Here is a 19804-nt window from a genome sequence, read left to right as displayed (position 1 = left end):
CTCAAGATGTAATTTCTGAGGGCTATGGTGGCATCAGTATGAATGACTGTAACAGACAAGACCTAAAGGACTCCACCAACATTCACCTATTGCCATGTTACTTAATGGGTCTAAAGGTTAAGCTTATTGACCCAATGTTGGGCAACTTCATTGACAAATATCACATAAGTGCCTTTTAGGAAACCTGGGCAACAACATGCCCATTTTCAGGTCTGGTTACCGAAAATAGAGCATTGTAGCTGCAGTTTTGAATACTAAGCATCCTTCCAGACCCCTGCTTGTTTGGGTAAAGAACTCCTTATGCTGTAAAAATCAAGCTTGTTGGTGTAAGATTGCATGATTTTTTAGCTATGCTTTTCAGCTCTAGCGGTGCCCTTAGTTTAAGTTTTAGTGTTTATAATCGCACCTTCCCTCAGAACAGGGCCTCACCTACTTTACACATTTTGGAGGAATAGATTGAACAGGGTGCTGGCAATTGTCCTCTCCTCCTTCCTTTCTGGTGATTTCAATGAAAACTTTGAACTTAAGTCGGTCATGAACTCACTTACAAAAAATGAAGGATGTAGGCAGGGGTATCCCTGAGCTTACGGTCCCTACTATTAAAGATTGGTCTCTTGCATTGCTTCATTTAGCATTGCTTGCGGTGTCTTATGGACTTCATGCCTTTAATAGCTGAACTCCTTCAGACAGTGCAGGTGCAACTCTTTTAAAAGAGCGACTTGCACCTGTAAGATATATATTACTGGACCTACGATTGTAGTCACAGATGGTGGATATGGAAGTTATCAATCAAAGAAACAGTGACCATAAGGCGCTGTCCTTTTTTTTAATGTGATACTTATCAGGCTGCACCAAATCATATTCCACGCAACCATCTTGTTTATAGTAACAACAGGAAGAAGAGATGGGGCCCAGCCACATGGTAGGACTTGCTTGATGCCACAAGGTGAAATTACAACAGTCTATTTTTACACATTTGTATGCATGACAGCAAGCAGGTAACCAGGGAATTATGAATTTTGTTTTCCATCCACAGCTGTGGGATGAACATTTTTTCGCAATGTACTCCGATCAAGAAATAAATTGCAAAGCGGCATCAGACTAAGGGAGCAGCTTTTCTCTTAGTAAATCCATTATTCCCACTGTATTCGTAGAAGAAATTTTAAAAGCAACTGATAACTTGAGAATGAGAAAGCCTCAGCTTTAAATTTTAGATTGATCCCAGAGGATTTGTCCAAAACAGAGCCTTTGTCAGCATGTTGTCTAAAGAAATTTCAGCTGGAGCCCCTATCCCCGAAACTTAGAATGGGTAAAAAGATTTATAAAAATAGTAATAGAGCTAATCCGGGAAACTAAAGACCAATCAGTTTGACTGACAATCCTCCAAAACAAATTTGTAGGTGAATTTTTGACAAATTACATGATTGGATTTTGCATGGCGAGGTCTTATCACATCTTCAGGCAGGATTCATATCAAAGTGTAGCACTATTAATTTGGTCTTTCATTTTGTTTTTCTAATCTGGAAAACCATGGTCCTGAACCACGATAATCCTTATGTCGGTTTTGTAGATTTAAGAGCACCATTTGATTGGTTTCCCCAAGAGAAAATCTGGGAGAGCAGAACTTCGGAATGCCAGTTAATCTTTTCCAGTTTATTTCGCACTTGTATAGCGATAACTACACCCAAGTTAGATGGCGAAGAAAGGAAGAATTGTCCAGCAGAATAAAGATTTGGAAGCAGGAAGCTTATATATGAAATTTACAATTGGTATTTTGTCAACTAACTTTTTGCAGTAAGTGGTTTTATCTATCTACTCCAAGATTTGATATTTGCTTAGCTTGCAAGGCCACCTCAGCAACTAAGGTGCATTTATATATTTTTTTGCATAGAATATCGTGACCTTCGGAGTAAATGGGTTATTCGTATACTTCAGAACTGAGCCATACGAAATTATTCGTATACTTCAGAACTGGGCCATAAGAAAATATACAATTTGAACTCCGTTTTTAAATCAGACACCAATTAAGTGATAGTCTTTGATCTGTCTAAATTTTTGTATTGTGTTTGGTGTTTAAGGCATAGTTTAAGTAGATAACCGATGTTTTTTAATATATTTTTTTAATTGAAATTAGGAATTGTTTTTTTTTTTATGCTCAGAATGTTTTATGATATTCTATTTAAGGTATTATTATATTTTATGGGGTCTTTCCATAGAATACAGATTAAATAATTTAAAACGACCCATCCAGATCGTCCCAAAGCACTTTTGATTTTGTTACAATTTTCTCTGCCTCAGCATATCAATTTTCTGGTTGTTCTTTAAGATTCGTAAAATACAAAGGGAACGCTTCCAACTGGCCCTTCACATTCCGAATCACTCACAACTCTTTTCAACTTACTCTTTTGTAGTTTTTCCGAAGTCTGAGCCCAATCATTTTTATAATTTTTCACATTCTCCCATTGTCTGATAAAGTAAACTAATTCTCTAAGATCTGTTCTCAATAACACATTCTGCCAATCTCAATCTGTGTGTTCCACAAATTAGTTTTTTCCTCAGAACTGTATCCTGCTCCTCAGCCAATCTTTCAGATGCACATGTAGTATGCTTCCCTGCTTTCAAATTTAAAAAAACACTAATTCCTTCTTGCTACATTTTGGAATTTTAGTCCTCTAAGTGACCAAATCCACCAATTTGGTCTAAATCCTCTTTAAGTTACTAAGTATTAATTTTCACAACTTTTGATTCGCATGACTATGCAACCTCTTGGGTTGGTTCTGAATGCTCTTTGTTCAACTCACTTGTTGTAGTCTCTTGCGTTTCTGCTTGAGCCTCATTAAAGGGGCCTGTTTCTTCATAATTATCAAATCATCTAAAAATTCATCTTCTTACATAAAATCACTCATATTCTCACTCTCTCTCATCCTTTCTTTCATTTTTCATTTCCTTTTTATGCTTTTGTTTTGTTTGTGTATGGGTCAGTAACAATCGCAGGAAACGCACCCACAATTTCTAATATGTTCTCACAACATGTCTTTATTCCATAAATGTGATTTCCCTTCCAGCCAAGTATTTATGGCCTTACTAACATTACCCCTCAACATTTTCCATTGTCTTTTCTCATAGGCTGTAGAATTCCATTTATTCAGTGCCTCAAACTGTGCAGACCTTGGTTGCAGTCTCACCTGAAATGTGATATGCCTCAACTACTCCTTCGCATTGAACTCATCATTCTCTGGAAATTGCAGTTTTTTTGTCACTAGCATTATTCAATTTTTTAAGCCACAAACATGTAGGTAAACCATGATTCAGCAGCATTTCATATGCAGCATTCCCACTAGATGCCGAAGTTCCTCATTATGGAACGGTTTCTTAGCTTTTGTCTTAAGCGCACCCATTGCTGTCAAATCAAACTGTCACAATACACATAACAAATCACAATACAATTTCAAAGCAAAACTTTTAACACAATGTCAACAAATCAAAACAAATAAACTTTTGCCTGCCGAAACACAGGAAGAGAATCACTTGCCACTAAAAAGGATATAGTATCTCACGATATTACCTACAAGCATAGTGACCTAGGTTTCTCGACTAACGATTCAGACCCAAACTGCAAGCCAAGTATTCTGTCCTTGCGTATAGAACAAAATGCCACAATTCCTAATTAGTATTCATTCACAGCGAGACTATTGAGGTTCTCATAACCTTCAGCTTATAATTAACCTGGCACCCCACTTTAGTCAGCTGCCAACCTTATGTTTAACTTGAGTTCTTCACAAATCTGATACCTTTACATAAATCATATAAAATCATTCATAAATAAGAATCCACAGTGCATTACAATGATGCACAGTACATTGCAATATGCCACAGTTTTTGCTTGTCATGCACAAACAAGACACAACACAACCTCATTGTAACATATCACATGCTACATGACATTTCACACCACACAAAACGCTATTAGAAATTGCCAAATACACTCATTAGACACACATGGGTACTCTGGCATTGATCAAAGAAATCTTGAAGATTCTCCAACTTTCTGCCAACCAAAGATTTTCAGTAATTGGTGGTAATTAGCTTAATTAATTGGCGTGTTGTCTGCATTCTCCGCCAAAACTCTGTGACTGTTGTAATTAAAAGGGTTAATGCACTAGATCTGGACTGTCTGAGTCTTTGTAAGACTTAGGGCCTGATTTCGAACCCAGCGGACGGGTTAATCTGTCTCAACGGTGACAGATATCCTGTCTGCTGAACTCTAAATCCCATAGAATTTAATGGGCTTTAGATTTTGGCGGGCAAGATATCCTTCACCGTTGTGACAGAGTAACCCATCTACTGAGTTCTAAATCAGGCCCTTAGTCCAAGGATAACCAACACAAACCTGTATGAGACAAGATTCCAGGTTTAACTTAATTGGTTTATTCAAAATTATGATCATTCCAAAAAGCAAACTATAATTAGTTAATCATGAATTAGCTCAAACAAAGTAGTCAAAAGAATATTCTGCAAGAGGGGCTAACATTAGGTCAGCCTCTGAAGAAAGCTAAAGCAGTGTCAATAGACATACTAGCTCAGAGTCTGCCTTTAAAGAAAATAGCCAGAAAATGTCTCATCTCTAGAATACAGCAGTTTTATTAGGTTTAAGGATACAGAAGCCAAATGTAATTCATTGTTTGTTATAGCATGACAGAGTTGAACTTGCATTAATGTGGCTCATGAACAAATCAATATTCTTGTAAACAAGATACCTCTAGATACACCTACTTCATACTGCATCTCATTGTTTAGGTTACAAATAACTAGGTAAGAAAATTCATTGTTCTTTTTATGTAACGCACATAGTCTGATCGGATTATGAATAGCATACACGAGCAGGAAACCTGGAACGTTACAGAATAAAGAAACATTCTGGACATGGTTTCCTCGACTGAGTATGAATATTGCAACTCTGATAGAGACTTCCAGCTGCAGATTCCTCACCTTAGAATATTCCCCAGGCCTGAGAAAGGAGCCAGAAAATCTTGAACAGTACCTCTGTGCACCAGTAGGCGGCCTCTGCATTGGAAATGTCATGCCTGGTGCCTATATGGCTCCATGCCAGCACGGTGGCTTCAGTTCGTCTCTTTCCGTGCCAACAGTGCGGATCTGGAGAGCCACCTCAGTCATTTTTTGTCATCTTTCTTCAACTTTCTGTGAACCTTTTTTTGAGCTTTTCTCTGAGTGTGCCAGGGGCATGTTTCCCAATAAACCCACGGGGTTTAAACTGTGTAAAGAATGCCACAGACAGATGTCTGTTTCTAAACCTCCCTTGGTTTGCCAGTGGTGCCTTAGGGCAGGCCACGACTCTAAAGCCTGTGCTGATTTCACATTCATGCATCTGAAGGCGATTCTTGAGCAGCAGCATGGCAGAAGAAGGCTACAAGCGGATCCTGGTGCCCAGGAAGATCTCAGGCTCGTTCTTGGAGCGGATCCCACAGACGATCGTTACCCTGCTTCAAGTCGTAATAAGCGAAGTCAGGTAAGTTCAAAAAGTACAAGACGAAGAAGTTGAAGCATTCTTCGACTCAGCAAAACCATGCTTAAAAGCCTTGCTCCTGCACTCTTCCCAACTCAGCGAGTTCTACAATGCCCTGCACTCCATCTTTAGGCCAAGAGCTCCCTCTGTCGCGCCTTCGGACCTCACAAATTCAAGCAGTGCCCCTGCTGGATTACCGTCACCAAGTTCGCCCAGTACAATTAATGAAGTAGTAAAACGCCAAAGTATGTTTAAAAAAAAAAAAAAAAAAAAAACTCAATATTCCAACTGCCTGCAATTCCAAATATATTCACTAATGGTCCAACAGTTCCAAATGAATTGTTTGACCAAACATTTCATTGAAGTCTTCTTATGGTGAATCAGATACATTTTACTTTTTGTTAAACCCAGTTGCGGTCAAAAAAGCCAAAGTGTACAGAGATGATGTCCTTGTATGTGTCTTTCACCTGATACCATTTAGAAGTGACACTCATAGAAAGACTAATATTCACATCAGAATAAATTCCAGCCATATCACGAAAAGGATATTTTGATCAATACTTTTTCAGCCAACATGTGTTTCAGCCTGTTATGGGACTTCCTGAAAGCTGGTAAAAAAGTCAGTGAAATACATGAAAAATAAGAAAACAGAGGTACAATTATATATTAATAATAACACATCAAAGAATAGTACAGACCACCCCAGGTGGAAAGTATCCACCTAGAGGTAAACAATAGAAAAACAAGAAAACTTATTGCTAAGAAAAACACACAGGTAATGTGCAATCAAAGTAGCTCTAATTGCAATGACCAGATGTTAAAGCTGCCACCGCCCCATACAGTAGGCTCAAGAATAGACCATAATGGTGACTACTAAACTTAAAAATTGATGAAGAAACGAAGAAATGACAATAAGCAATGTGCTTGCCAAGGAGGCATATTTCATGCAAGGTTAAAGACCAAAGATAAATCAGTAAACATGCTCGTCCGGGATATCAGAGTGTGTATAAAAGTTACCTAATTCTAACTGTGTACCTGATTAATTGTATTTGGAATACATAGACAAAACATGTTTGATGCTTTGCGGATCATGAATGGCATCTACATCGGGAGTTGGTGCAAGGTCCCTTCACGAATGAGAACCTTGGCTCGATCTATTTGCCACTGCTAAGAAAATGCAATGTCCACACTTTTGCGCATTGGAGTTTCCAAAGCTCAGCGATGCATTCTGATTAGTCTGGAACCCAGGGCTTCAATACACCTTTCTGCAGATACTACTCCTGCTCTGGATTCTCAAGAAGATCAGGAATGACCGGTCCCTGGTGGCTTTGGTATCTCAAACTCCCTAGCATCATCATCTGTTCTCCGTTCAGGCTGCCCTTTCGGGAGGATCTCCTGCCTTCTCAACGGGGCAGGGTTCTGCACCCTAACCTGCGCACGCTCCACCTTCATGCATGGAGATTGAGTGGCGACAGTTGAATGCTTTTGATCTTCCTCTCAAGATCTGTGATGTCATCCTGGCAGACAGGCATCCCTCAACAAAACTGTATATGCCTGCTGTTGGGGACAAATGTGTGTCTTTGTCTTTCTCTCATAACGTTGATCCTCTTCTACCTCCTTGTTGAGGTGGGTTGTTTGTGCTGTCATTAGCCCAGCAAGGCCTTGCCCTGAGCACCGTTAAAGGTTATGTTTCCACCATCTCCGCTTTTTTGTGGCTACCGAAATATCCCTCAATTTCCAAGTCACTTGCTGTGACATGTTTCCTTAAGGGCTTTCAATATTTGTTCCCTCTTATCCCTTTTCTCATGACCCAGTGGGATCTCAGTCTGGTTCTGACGTTCCTTATGTGTTCCCCATTTGAGAGAGCTGTCCTCAGTGGGATTTGACCTTTCATACCATATTCTTAATGACCATTACATGGGCGTGGAGGGGCAGTGAGCTTCAAGCTCTTTCAATTACACTCCCATATACCAGCTTCTATATAGACAAATTGGTTCTTTGTACTCATGGCTCCTACTGAAGTGTTAACTCTTTTCCGTGCCAGCCAAAGTATCACGCTAACAACATTTTTTGCCCTGCCTCAGCCTTCAAAGTAAGAGGAGAAACTCAATTGTTTGGACCCAAAAGAGGCCTCTCTTTAATTGATCGCACAAAAGAACACTGATTGGACGATCAGCTCTTCACTGAGTTTGCTGAAGCAAAAAAAGGCCAGGGAGTGCAGAAACAGAGTATCTCTCGATGGATTGCACTCCAGTCAAAATCTGCTACACACAAGCTAAGGAGCAGCCTCCTGAGGGGTTCCAGGTCTATTCCACCAGGGCCAAAACCTCCAGTTAAGTGTTACCACACGGAGTACCTGTCCTAGACATCTGGCAAGCTCCCACATAGGCGCCACTCCACACATTCACAAAACACTACTGCTTGGACAGTCAGGTCTGTCAAGATGGGCATTTTGCTTGTTCAGTTCTCTGGGACTTCCTGGTTTGAGCCTGTTCACATACCCACCTCCAGGGAGGTATTGCTTGGGTATTTATTCTAGTGTGAAGAATTTGCAATTAGAAGTCTCTATCAGGACAGCCAGTTACCTTAGCTATTGCTTTTTCTGGTAGAGGATATCTAAGTGCAGATTCCTCACTAACCCTCCCAACCTCCCCGCTCTGCAATATCGGCTCTTCACCCCTGAGCCTGTTAAATGCCTGCACAGGGGTCATATGTCATTCAGTCTTGGCTTCTCATTTTTGGTGTGGGAATGGAAACAAAATTAACTGATGCCAGAGCACTGGGGTAGCACCTATATTGACACCGCGCACATCGCTTCTGACGTGGACAATCTCAACATGGAGTCGACTGATACCACATACTGGCACACTGAGGTACTGCTCATGAATTTGTGGACCCAGACTGTTTGGAGAATATTCTAAGGTAAGGAAACTGCTGTCCGATGGAGTCTCTACCAGAGAAAGCATTACTGAAGGTATGTAACTTGTTCATTAGGCATTAGATCTTATTAGTAAAAAATTGCCTACACATTAAATATTTCATGTTTTCCTCATTCAGATATGTGTGATTTGCTATTCAGTGGAAAGAATTGACGCTAAACAATTTTCCCAGCAAAGGCAATTCTGTTTTGTGATAACAAGCACAAGAATCCATTGAAACAAAAGATTTTGAAAATGTCACTCTCTTGAGACTGTTCTTTTTTGTATGGAGTCGAGAATTCTTAAATGTAATGCGTTGCTGAGACTGTTAGTATGCTAGTCAAACAGATATCACATATGCTAACATATTAGGCACTATACGTATGCCATTTGAATAGCACAAGGTTTGCCATTAGTATGGCCCTGTAGTGCCATTGGCTGCATGGGTTGCCAAAGTACACAATTTTCGGGTTTCCATTGCAAACCGGAACCTGAGTTGTCATTTCTCATGTTATGACACTTAGGTGCTCATTGTGAGTCTGGCAGTCCTTGCACTGCCAGACTCGCAGTGGGGGTCTTACCGCTGGCGGTAAAGACTGCCATATTACGACTTCGGCGGTTTGGCTAAAGCCAAACCACCGAAACGCTGCCCGTACTGCCAGGGCGGTCGGACCGTCGGGCCAGAGGTGAGCACCTCTGGCCCAGTGGTAGCCAAAATATTGCCATCGGTATTACGACTTGGCAGACTGCCAGCATTTTTGTGGCGGTGAGCATTTTCGTGGCAGTCACACCGCCATGAAAATGCTGACGGTCATGCACTCAGCGACAGGAATCCCCATTCCTGTCTCTGGCAGACAATCACACACCTACATTCATGCACCCCCACTCACTTACACGTTCTCTTACATACACCCCACACACTCGCACAGAAACAAGCACTCAGATACACATATTCACTCACTAACACACGCACTCAGACACATACACTCGCACACATGCACTCAAATAGACATTCCCTCCCCCCTCTGCATTCACACAAACACGCACTCACACACACTCAAAGCACCCCCCTGGGCATACTCACACTCACAAACAGACAATGAGGGTCTCATTTTTCGTTTAAAGTTAAGGGAGGCTTTGTTTACTTTACATTACTATCATCAGGCTGCAAATAGGAGAGCCTAATAATGAGCAGTGCTCAGTCATATTTATGGGCCAGGCTGTGGGGCATAAAGGTAAAGAACTGGAGTATTTAACTCCTAAATAAAAGTCCTTGTTGACTCAGTATTGCAGTATGAGAATATGTCTCTAAATCCTTTTCAGTGGGAGAAAATTAAAATGAAAAGTGAACTTAATGATGAACTCATCACTTTATTTTTCTCACATTTCAAAGTATCACATTTTCAAGCAGCAGGCCTCTTGCTCCCAATGGACACTGTGCCATAGTTATAACTAAAAAATAGTTTTTTATTTGTATTTTTTTTTAAATGGGAGAAATTTAAAGTGAAGAAAACGTTTTCTATGAAATCAATCAATCAGGAATTTGTAAAGCGCACTACTCACCCGTGAGGGTCTCAAGGTGCTGAGGGGGAGAGGGGAAAGGTGCTGCTACTGCTCGAACAGCCAGGTCTTGAGAAGTTTCCTGAAGGTAAGGAGGTCTTTGGTCTGCCGCAGGTGGGTGGGAAGAGTGTTCCACATTTTTGGTGGCGAGGTGCAAGAATGATCTACCGCTGGTTGTAGTTCTGCAGACGTGTGGGATGGTTGCAAGGGCGAGGTCGACTGAGTGGAGATGCCGGGGCGGGGTGTAGGAGAGTCGTCTGTTGAGGTATTCTGGTCCAGTGCTGTGCAGTGCTTTGTGAGCGTGGGTGAGGAGTTTGAAGGTGATTCTCTTGTTGACTGGGAGCCAGTGCAGGTTTTTCAGGAGGTCTGTGATGTGGCAGTGGTGGGGGATGTCCAGGATGAGGTGTGCGAAGGCGTTCTGGATGCGTTGGAGCCTCTTCTAGAGTTTGCCTATGGTTCCTGTGTAGAGGGCATTGCCGTAGTACAGTTTCTGCTTAGGAGGGCTTGGGTGACTGTTCTTCAGGTTTCGGTGGGTATCCATTTATAGATCTTTCGGAGCATGCGAAGGGTGTTGAGGCAGCAGCAGGAGGAGGAGATGGCGTTGACTTGCTAGGTCATGAATAGTGAGGGGTCCAAGATGAATCCTAGGTTGCGTGCGTGGTCGGTGGGAGTTGGAGCGGTTCCGAGAGTGGCAAGCCCCCATGAATCATCCCATGCAGAGGGGGTGGAGCCGAAGATGAGGACTTCTGTCTTTTCGGAATTGAGTTTGAGGCAGCTGTTCTTCATCCATTCGGCGATGGCCTTCATTCCTTCGTGGAGGTTGGTCTTGATGGAGTCCTTGGTGAGGGGAGGATCAGCTGGGTGTCGTCGGCTTATGAGATGATGTTGAGGTTGTGGGATCGGGCGATGTTGGTGAGAGGGCCATGTAGATGTTGAAGACCGTCAGGCTGAGGAACGAACCCTGGGGTATGCCGCAGATGATTTCGGTGGCCTCCGAGCGTAATGGGGGGGATGCGGACTCTCTGGTCTGGCTCTGTCGCGGATTCCAGCATTCCTGAGGCGTGAGCGTAGGGTGTGGTGGCAGACTGTGTCGAAGGTAGCCGAGAGGTCCAAGAGGATGAGGGCTGCAGTTTCGCCGCTGTCCGGTATGGTTCTGATGTCAGTGGCAGCAATGAGGGCGGTTTTGGTGCTGTGGTTGCTGCAGAATCCGGATCGGGAAGGGTCTAGGGTGCAGTTCTCCCCGAGGAAGCGGGTTAGTTGTCTGTTGACAGCCTTCTCAATGACTTTTGCCAGGAAGGTGAGCAGGGAGATCGGCGGGACGTTCTTGAGGTCCTTGGGTCCGCCTTGGGTTTTTTGAGGAGGGCGTTGATCTTGCCGTGTTTCCAGCTCTCCAGGAAGGTGACGGACTCGAAGGAGCTGTTGATGATCTTCTGTAGTTGGGGTGCGATGGCGGAGCTTGCTTTGTTGAGGATGGGGTGAGGGCAGGGGTCAGATGGAGAGTCCATCATGAAACATTGTCTTAATGCCTTTCTCCACTTTTAATTAAGCCAATTATGTGTTTTATGAACCATGTTTCTTCACTTAAAATTCTTCCTAGTTAAACAAATGTATTTTTCTGTTATAAATGTGGCACCATGTCTGTGGTGCACTGGGAGCAAGATGCCTGGTGTTTGTAAATGTGATACCTGGAAATTAAAGAAAATTGAGATGAGTTTTATGGAATCCATATAAAAAATTTAACTCTTCAGTTTAATTTTCCCGACTCAGTGCCATATTTATAAGTAAAAAATACGGCCCTTATTTTAAGGGGGAGAAATTTAAAGTGCAGAAAAGTGTTCCATGTTCTGAACATTTTTGCAGAACATTTTTTTGCACTTTAAATTTCTCCCCCCACCCCCCCAAAAATAAATAAAATTGTTGTATATTTGTGTTATGCATGTAAAGGTGCAACATAGCGAAAGATATGTTCTGTGCTACAAGTACGTACAACACTCTGCACCTTTGCACATATATTCTATTCATAGGACACATGTTCATACATACCCAAAGACTATGCTGTCCCTGACACACATGGCAGTCCTGTCAAAGTATTTTGTTCAAACCATAGTATCTTGCTCTATGGACATTTGGCTTAAAGTAAATTAAGCTGGGTGTGGCGGTGTCTGTTAACACTTTGCAAATTGCCTAGCCTCCAGTTGCTCACACTAATTTACACTGATCGGAAGTAGTTCTAACTACAGAAAATGTTCGAGATCCGGATTTAGAAAAACGCTTAAAGTTACTGTCTGAGAAAAATTGTGTTTTGACAAAAGACAATTAATGCCTTAATGACTCTATTTCTCCAATTGTCCAAGTCCCCAAATATAGTTTCCTGTGGCTAGTCTGTCAGTATGATTTGTGGACTTAATGGATTGCAAAAATCCATTTCAGAGATTTGCTTTTGTCCGCCATAGTTTTTCTCCAAACGAGGGTCTCTCTAGCCTAGCTAGCATCGTGAGACTGTCAATCTCATATGGAAAACAATTCGACTGATATTGCTAATCTTCTCGATAGACAATGGCAACTAGTAAGAGAGACAGCGTTCATATAACCTGTGTCCGGCAACGTGTGTTAAAAGGTAATGGACAAAAATGCCTCAAGCTGTTGCGGTGCACTTGCTTTGTACAGCGTGTGGGCGGGCTGGGGGCGCTGCTCCGGACAGTGGGATGTTGTATTTCCAGTTGCGTCATCGTGTTTTCATTGTGTCGCCATGCCGGCGAGCGCAGCCTGGCACTTTGTGAACAGTATGTACGAGCGCAGCGGTGATGGGCCACAGGGGGGTACACCGGTGCAGAGGACCCGACGGTGTCAGTCTTGGGGAATGAGGTACGCGTTAACGAAAATCCTGTCGATTTCTTTTTTCCACAGTGGTCCAGCCGGGGGATTACAGTGTGTCCAGCTGCAGGACGAATACCCAGCGACGTTTTAGCCTGTCCATGACCTGCATTGCCCTGGAGGACGAGGACTGCATGCCTAAGCCCGTGGATGTCTGAAGACCCGACCCGTCGCCAGTCGTCACAGGGGCTTCCCGGCGCCATGCACCGTCTCTTCTGGTGGCCATTTTCATTTTGCACCGCTCCACTCCATGTCTCATCCAAGAAAGATGCAAAATTAGCCATATGGCAGCTAAGAGTATTTTAACCTTGCTCCCTTCAGGGGTCCAAGCCCCTTGCACATGCTGCTATCACTTTTTTCATTCCAGAAGACCGGCGCTGGGATTGTGGGTTAGCCACTGATGTGGCTTGGACGGAGATGGAGCACAGAGAAAAAGGACATTTTTACTTGCACTGACCGTGCTACTTGTGTCAGATTTAAGACCTTGTTGGCTTGAGCACAGTGATGAGTGACATTTGAGTATTATTGATGACGTGGTATGACCCCACAGCCCTTAAACCTTGCACAACTCTGATCAGTGCACTGTTACCTGTGTGGGGAACGCCCCTATTGCAATAATTGTAGCTGCAGTGTGAGGCGCTACATCCCAACCCCGCTGTATATGAAGATCATCTCTTTGCGCACCCTGCGCTCCTCGTTGGCACTGGCAGAAGGGGTTGCTAAGATTCCTCTAAAAATGTCTAGCTAAACAAAGAAATATGAGCTCGTGGTTTCAGATCTGGAGTTCCTGTATTAGCTGCTTTGTCTTTTACGTTATGTATAAGTCAAATAGAGCCATCTACTGGTGGCGTAGCACACTGAGCTGAAGGTGTCTTTGGTGGTGAACAGGAGGAATGGGACAGGTGGCTTCTTTAGTGTGGCACCAACAACAGCACCAGGACGTCACTTGTAAACTCAAAAGCGCCCAGTTCAACACAATGGAAAAGAAAGTAACGATTAAGTTTGAGTCGGTTGATAAACTAGCTGGGCCTGCCCTGATAGTTTGGTATCAAAGCCTTTTTTTATCAGCAACACAGTTATTCTAGACATCAACTATGCAAGCACTCTGACCTAAATACAGTTTCAACTATGGACATGCTTCTCTGCATGCCTTATCCCTCACTGTACGCTTACACGTACCACCGGCAAATTCTGTGATTTTAGGGCAAAGAGTATCCGCTATTCTCTAGGGGAGAAACGACTGGTTCAGGTAAAATTTGTTATCTTACACCAATTTATCTTACTTCAGGTAGGACAGACAAGCAATATTACAACTTAAGCAGAGCTGAAGAGACTAAGGAACTAAGGCTCCTCGGTTGAAAGTGTGTCATGGTGGATGCACATGATTGCATATTTATGTAACTCTCCTTGTGTTGTGCAAACTGAATAGGTAGTAAGTAAACGTCTAATTCGGGTGCATGGTACCAACTGCAGCAGTTGAGATGTTAGTTTTCTTCCCTGAACTATTAAGGCATGGGGCCCGATCAGCAGGGACTGTGATGGAGGGGCATAGTCTTCCATTGAAACACACTGTAAATTACAGCAAATCATTGTCGGCTGTATGTAGATGTTGTATAAAAGAGATTGCAATTTCTCACCCTTCTACCGAGTGGTGGGGATGTCTTCTACTCCATACCAAAGGTTTCTGTTTCCAAAGTTCATCTTGCAGCTGACATTTCAAAGCATTTGGGGAGGCAGAGCTCACGTTTTATCTGTACGTCTTCTCATTCCCATACCTGAAAAGCATCACTGTACTTTAGTACCTTCAACTTCCAGATATGGGAACCCTGTCATGGAGTTCACTTACAACGAGTAGAACAAGCCACTGCAATCATTCTGATATGATCATTTCTGCTTCTAGAGTGTAGTATCCCAGGGTGCATCTCACCCAGCAGTCACGAGAAGGCACATTCTTTTAAGTTCTCCCCCGCTTCTAGAGTGAGGGATCCCAGGGTGGATGTTAGCTGGCACCCTTTAGGAGGCACATCCCTCTGCTATTTCTCCCACTCCCAAAGCAGAGGTTCCCAAGGATGGTCACAACTGGTGTTTTTTAGTAGGAACATTCTCCTACGAACCTCTCTGCTCTTAAAGAAAGAGATCCCATGGTACAACTTAGCCTGCACCTTTTACAAGGCATATTGCACTCCAGTGCCGTTTGCTTCCAATGAGGGGCTGAATTTCAGCCAGTCAGCCCCTCTAAGCCCCAATGTTAGTTCAGTCCAGTTCTGAGGCCTGTGATCTGGTACTTCCAGGGTAGGCATCTACTAGTTATTCCAGTAACCCCTTTAATTTAGGGAATACAAATGCCTGTTATTCACGAAACGGTAACAATCTGTGATAGCAGACACTATAGTAAGAATAAGTAATTACTGTATGTAGCAGCACTCCTTCGTAAGCATGGCTTCTGAATGCCTTCCAACGAATATCTGGTGCATTTTGCCTTTTCTTTGAAGTGTTTATTCTTCGAGAATCAGAATCTTCAGGTAGTATACTGATGTTATAATATGCTAAACCTCTGCAGATGTATCCCTGAATTTGAACGCCCAGTAACAGGCCAACTCGATATTCAGGCAGAGAGAAATGTAGTCTTGAGGTGCCTGCAGTGCACCTGGCAGAACCTACGGAGTAGGTTTTCATCCTGAACAGCTGAGGAAGAGAGTACGTTTAACCAGCCAGGCAACGAGTGTCGTGCTGTGCCCTGGACGCTTCAAACCCTGCATCCCTCGGGGTGCCATGTTCTCATAAGACTTGCAAATATGTATACAGTTCTTTTTACATACCAGATACCCATTGACAGTATTGAGTAGCTAGACTAGTTTCTTTGCAATGTTTTTTTTTTTTAAATTTCAAACTAGACTTTCCTAACTGTGCCCTTAACATAAAGCAGATAACCACACAAGACACTGATCACACACCCCTGGTGTTCCTGAACATGTCTTCTCACTAAAAATTACCTAACTCCTAATGCAATCACTTAAATTATACACATGTTTATACTATGATTGCCTCATTCTCAGACTGTAGGTTCTGAAACGTAACTGGGTGTGTTACCATGAACTACTTTTGCAGCTGTTTAACAAGTTATACTCTCAGAACCACTCACATGAGTTTATGCCATAGGTGTGCAGTCCACCTTTCACCATTCAGTTGCACACCTTGCCAATTAATCTTTTTTCCACCCATCAGTGTGCATCGAAACCTGTTTTAATCACAACCAAACACCCCACTTGGGTCAAACCTCTTCTTTCTCATACTTGCTAGTTTTTCTTGCTTTACTTTCTTCTACCTTGAAGTGGGCTAACCATGTGCTGTGCTCCAGCTTCTATTCTATTTGTGTTGTGTTACTTTCTGTTTGCAGAATCAACACACAAACCTCTACGTACCCTGAGGATGCGAGCTTCAGTGATGAGATTGTGAAACCAAAAGCATCACATCGTTCATCTGTTGGAACTTTCATTCACACTCCTTGTAAAAATGTTTGGGGACCAGTTATCTGACAAAGGCCCAGAAGCACTTCCTTCTCAAGGAAAGCTGTGCATCACTGCTTGTTAAGGTTTTTCTGACCTGTCTTGTTAAGGTTTTTCTGACCTGTCTTGTTAAACACCTTGCCCACCAAAAACACAGTTTATGGGTTCACTCGAGGCACACTGTGTAACTTAAGTTCACCAGCAGAGTAAATACAATGGACTCACCCAAAGTATAATCCAATTCATAGTACTGGTGGCTACTGTCAATTCCTACCAGACTTTAAGAAGTCTGACGATTGGTGGCAGGTGTTATTAGTGCAGGGACATAGCCCTTTTCAGCAGCACATCTGAAGGGTAGGTGACCTAGGAGCCTCCCCCTGTCAAATACATCTAGTTTCCCAAAACGGATGTCTGCTTCCCTCCCTCTGTGTATGGTAAGCAATACCACATAGAAGACCTGCTTAGCGTACACAAAATTGTGCTTTTCCTTTTATCTTTGTCCGCCTCGTGGGTGTAACAACCAGCATGCTTTCATCCCTGGAGCTCCACCCGGAGATCCTGTAGATGTCTCACAGTTTCAGAAAATATACAGCCACATCCTGTCAGCCCACAATATGTACCCTGACGCACCACCCAAGTGTCCCTCCCCCACTGTGGTATGCTTACCATCACCCGTGAACAGGAGCTAAACCTCTTCAGTGGCTTATCCCCCTGCAATTTATCCTGTAGGGTTTTCCAGCTGGCCAAATAGGCCCTGGTGTGCCCACACTTGAGTAATTCTTTTTGTCGGAGCACTGGACCAGTTATCACTAGGTAGAGCTGAATCTCCTTACCCTAACGGAAATATGACGAAGTCGACTGCATAAAGTAGTATCCCTTCTGTACTGTGGACTCATGTGAATTCTGTTTCCCGAGGCTGGGCTGTCTATGGCCAGCCTTTTAATATCCTGTAAATCGCAATTTCTTTTGAAAACATCATTAGAGTATCATTAGTTGTTATTACCCATACACTCTCCTAAAAGTGAGAGCACCCTTTGGTGTGATTCTGTGTGCACTATACAAGGCTCTTCATTCTTCCACACGGCCTCTTGCTAATTTTACATACAAAATGTTAGATGAGTAACATACAACGAGAGGAAAGCTTGACTTATCTGTACTGTAACTCATAACCCCGAGGTGAAAAACATCCCCAGAGCTCACTTTTGACCCATCTATAATTTGATGTTGTGTATGTCCCCCTAAATCATCTGCTTCTGCTTTCAACTGCTATGCAGAGGAGTGAGGGGGATCTATAATAAAGTGCCCTGTTCACCCTGTCCTATTGAAAAAAATATATACATGGCCTCGTGCCACCCATCACTCTATGCCTTCACTTCTCTCTGCTTGAAGGCGTAATTCCTGCCTTTCAACACGGCTATGGCAGGCTTTCAGGGAACATAGCCTGAGCAGCCTGGAGTTTGCAACTCTGGTTAACAAGTTGTATTGCCTACTGCTACTACATCATCGCAGTGACTCGCTTGGTTAAGAATCCTGTTGTTCACGCTAATGGCTGTCTATGAGAGCTATGCATAACCAATTCTACATTTTATACCTGCAAGAGCTGAAGTTATGGAAGTGTGCATTTTCTTGAGGAACGTACTTAAGTCGTGCCAAGCAATAGCACTGAACACTAAAAAAAATCTAAAGGCTATACCATTTTGAAAGTAATTTTATCAGATATGCTACACTGCCCTCAGCACATGCAGCACTGCCTTCATTCTCGGCTTTTCCTTGGAACTGTTGATTCAGAAAATGTGCTTTCTCAGGGAGTATGTGCATTCTCACACTCACTGTTTGTCATAGTGCCTCGTAGTGAAATTCTTTTATGGAGGCCTGTAAGGAGCTGTGTGTTTACACACTAAAGACGGTGGTTGCATCCACTTTATATTTTAGTTGGAAGGTATTTGAAACAAAGCTGTTAAGAAAGGCGGCTCTCAAGTTGAACTGATGCCATTCATCTAACTTAACATTATCTTGGAATCTACCTTGTTTGATATTGTTAACTGGAGAAGTTTGGACGTTGTCACAGTCAGTGCTCGGCACAAAGCCCCTCGTCCTCCCCAACCAGTCACACAGTAAAAAGTATTTTTGAAGATGGCAGGTCTGCGTCTGTTCACATTCCCATCCGCTTCTCCTCCCCTCCACTCTTCTTCCTCCCCTCCCCTCTTCTTCCTCACCTAGCTGTAGGGCAGTGCAGCAGAGGGACTTCCAGTTTCCAAGGTTCGAGGTACTGTACAGGGCTGCGGTTAGCGGTATTTATATCCTATTTATAGACCTGTATTTATGTAGATATGAAGAACACCATTCCTTCCATCAGCCCTGGATGGCACTCCCTGGAATACACTATTTATTTTCAAACTGGTAAATTACTGCATGGGACTTATTGTGAATAAACCTATTAGAATGAATGGGTCTGCTGTCGTCCTCAATGTTCATTGTGGGTTATTTTCATGCTTTGGAGGTTGTATTGCAGCAGGCTCGTCCCAATATCTTTATAGGTATTGCAGGTAAGTCTGGTATATGTATTCACTACCGGAGAGAGAAGAGAAGGAACACCGAAACTTTAACCTTAAAGTGGTATCTACTAATTTCGAACCAGCACGCCATGGCCTCTAGTCCCACTACTACAATGTCTCTGGATCATTGATAGACCCTAGAACTGATGACACTGAGTCAGTTATAAACACATGCAGATAATTATGTGAAGCGCTTATTGATCGGTTTGTAGTTCCTGTGCTTGGATTAGCGAACCCTTCTAGGGTGTTTTTGAAGCTCAAATCACCTTGAATGGATTAAGATGAAGCAGTTTTTCACAATCTGTCCATACTTAAGAGTAACCTCTAGGATAGGTTCATAAAGGAATATCTTCAGAATGTTAAGGTCCCGTTCTTTTCTACAGTAACAGAAACTCTATGTGTATTCTTGCTACTTGTAGTCCTTAACCTCTAAATCTATCCATGAGTTTAAAGCCTGGATATGAAAATGCCCCTTTTTTCTCCTGGGTGATTTAGTACAGAATGCAATGTGCCAGTGATTAAGTGTCTTTGAGTGTAAGTTTCCAACAGATTACTCATCTGTGATTCTCTTCCAGGGGATCCCCATCAATAGTCATAAACATTGAATATTCCCGCCCTTGTGCGGGGACCCCGGAGCATATATAAAATATACACATATTATACATGTGTAACAAACAGTCATGCAGGCTATCATGTTAAAAACAGGCTAAAATGCTTTATTTCTATGAAGTTTTAAATTTTTTTTTTTTTTTTTTAATATTAAATACTACAATAGAGCATAAATATGTACCCAAGCTCCTAAAACTAGGCTTAGGGAAGTAAGCAGTAGCAAACTCTAGAGAAAAAATTGAAAAAACTGCATTGAAA

At 42.7% G+C, this 19804-nt stretch overlaps 1 protein-coding gene across 3 annotated transcripts in view; it reads left to right on the top strand.

Moving 5' to 3' along the window:
- RNF157 (ring finger protein 157) overlaps positions 1-18833 on the top strand; it is a 494906-nt gene extending 476073 nt beyond the window's left edge. For 2 of the 3 annotated variants that reach the window (XM_069200214.1, XM_069200215.1), the window contains one exon: positions 12910-18833. In XM_069200214.1, coding sequence (XP_069056315.1) covers positions 12910-13034 — 125 coding nt within the window. In that variant the 3' untranslated portion in view covers positions 13035-18833. The remainder of the gene's footprint in view (positions 1-12909) is intronic. The other variant, XM_069200216.1, reaches the window with a different exon arrangement.
- The last annotated feature ends 971 nt before the right edge of the window (positions 18834-19804 follow it).

Source organism: Pleurodeles waltl, chromosome 7 (assembly GCF_031143425.1).
Source record: "Pleurodeles waltl isolate 20211129_DDA chromosome 7, aPleWal1.hap1.20221129, whole genome shotgun sequence".
NCBI classification, from domain to species: Eukaryota; Metazoa; Chordata; class Amphibia; order Caudata; family Salamandridae; genus Pleurodeles; species Pleurodeles waltl.
This window is presented reverse-complemented; position numbering and strand designations above follow the sequence as displayed.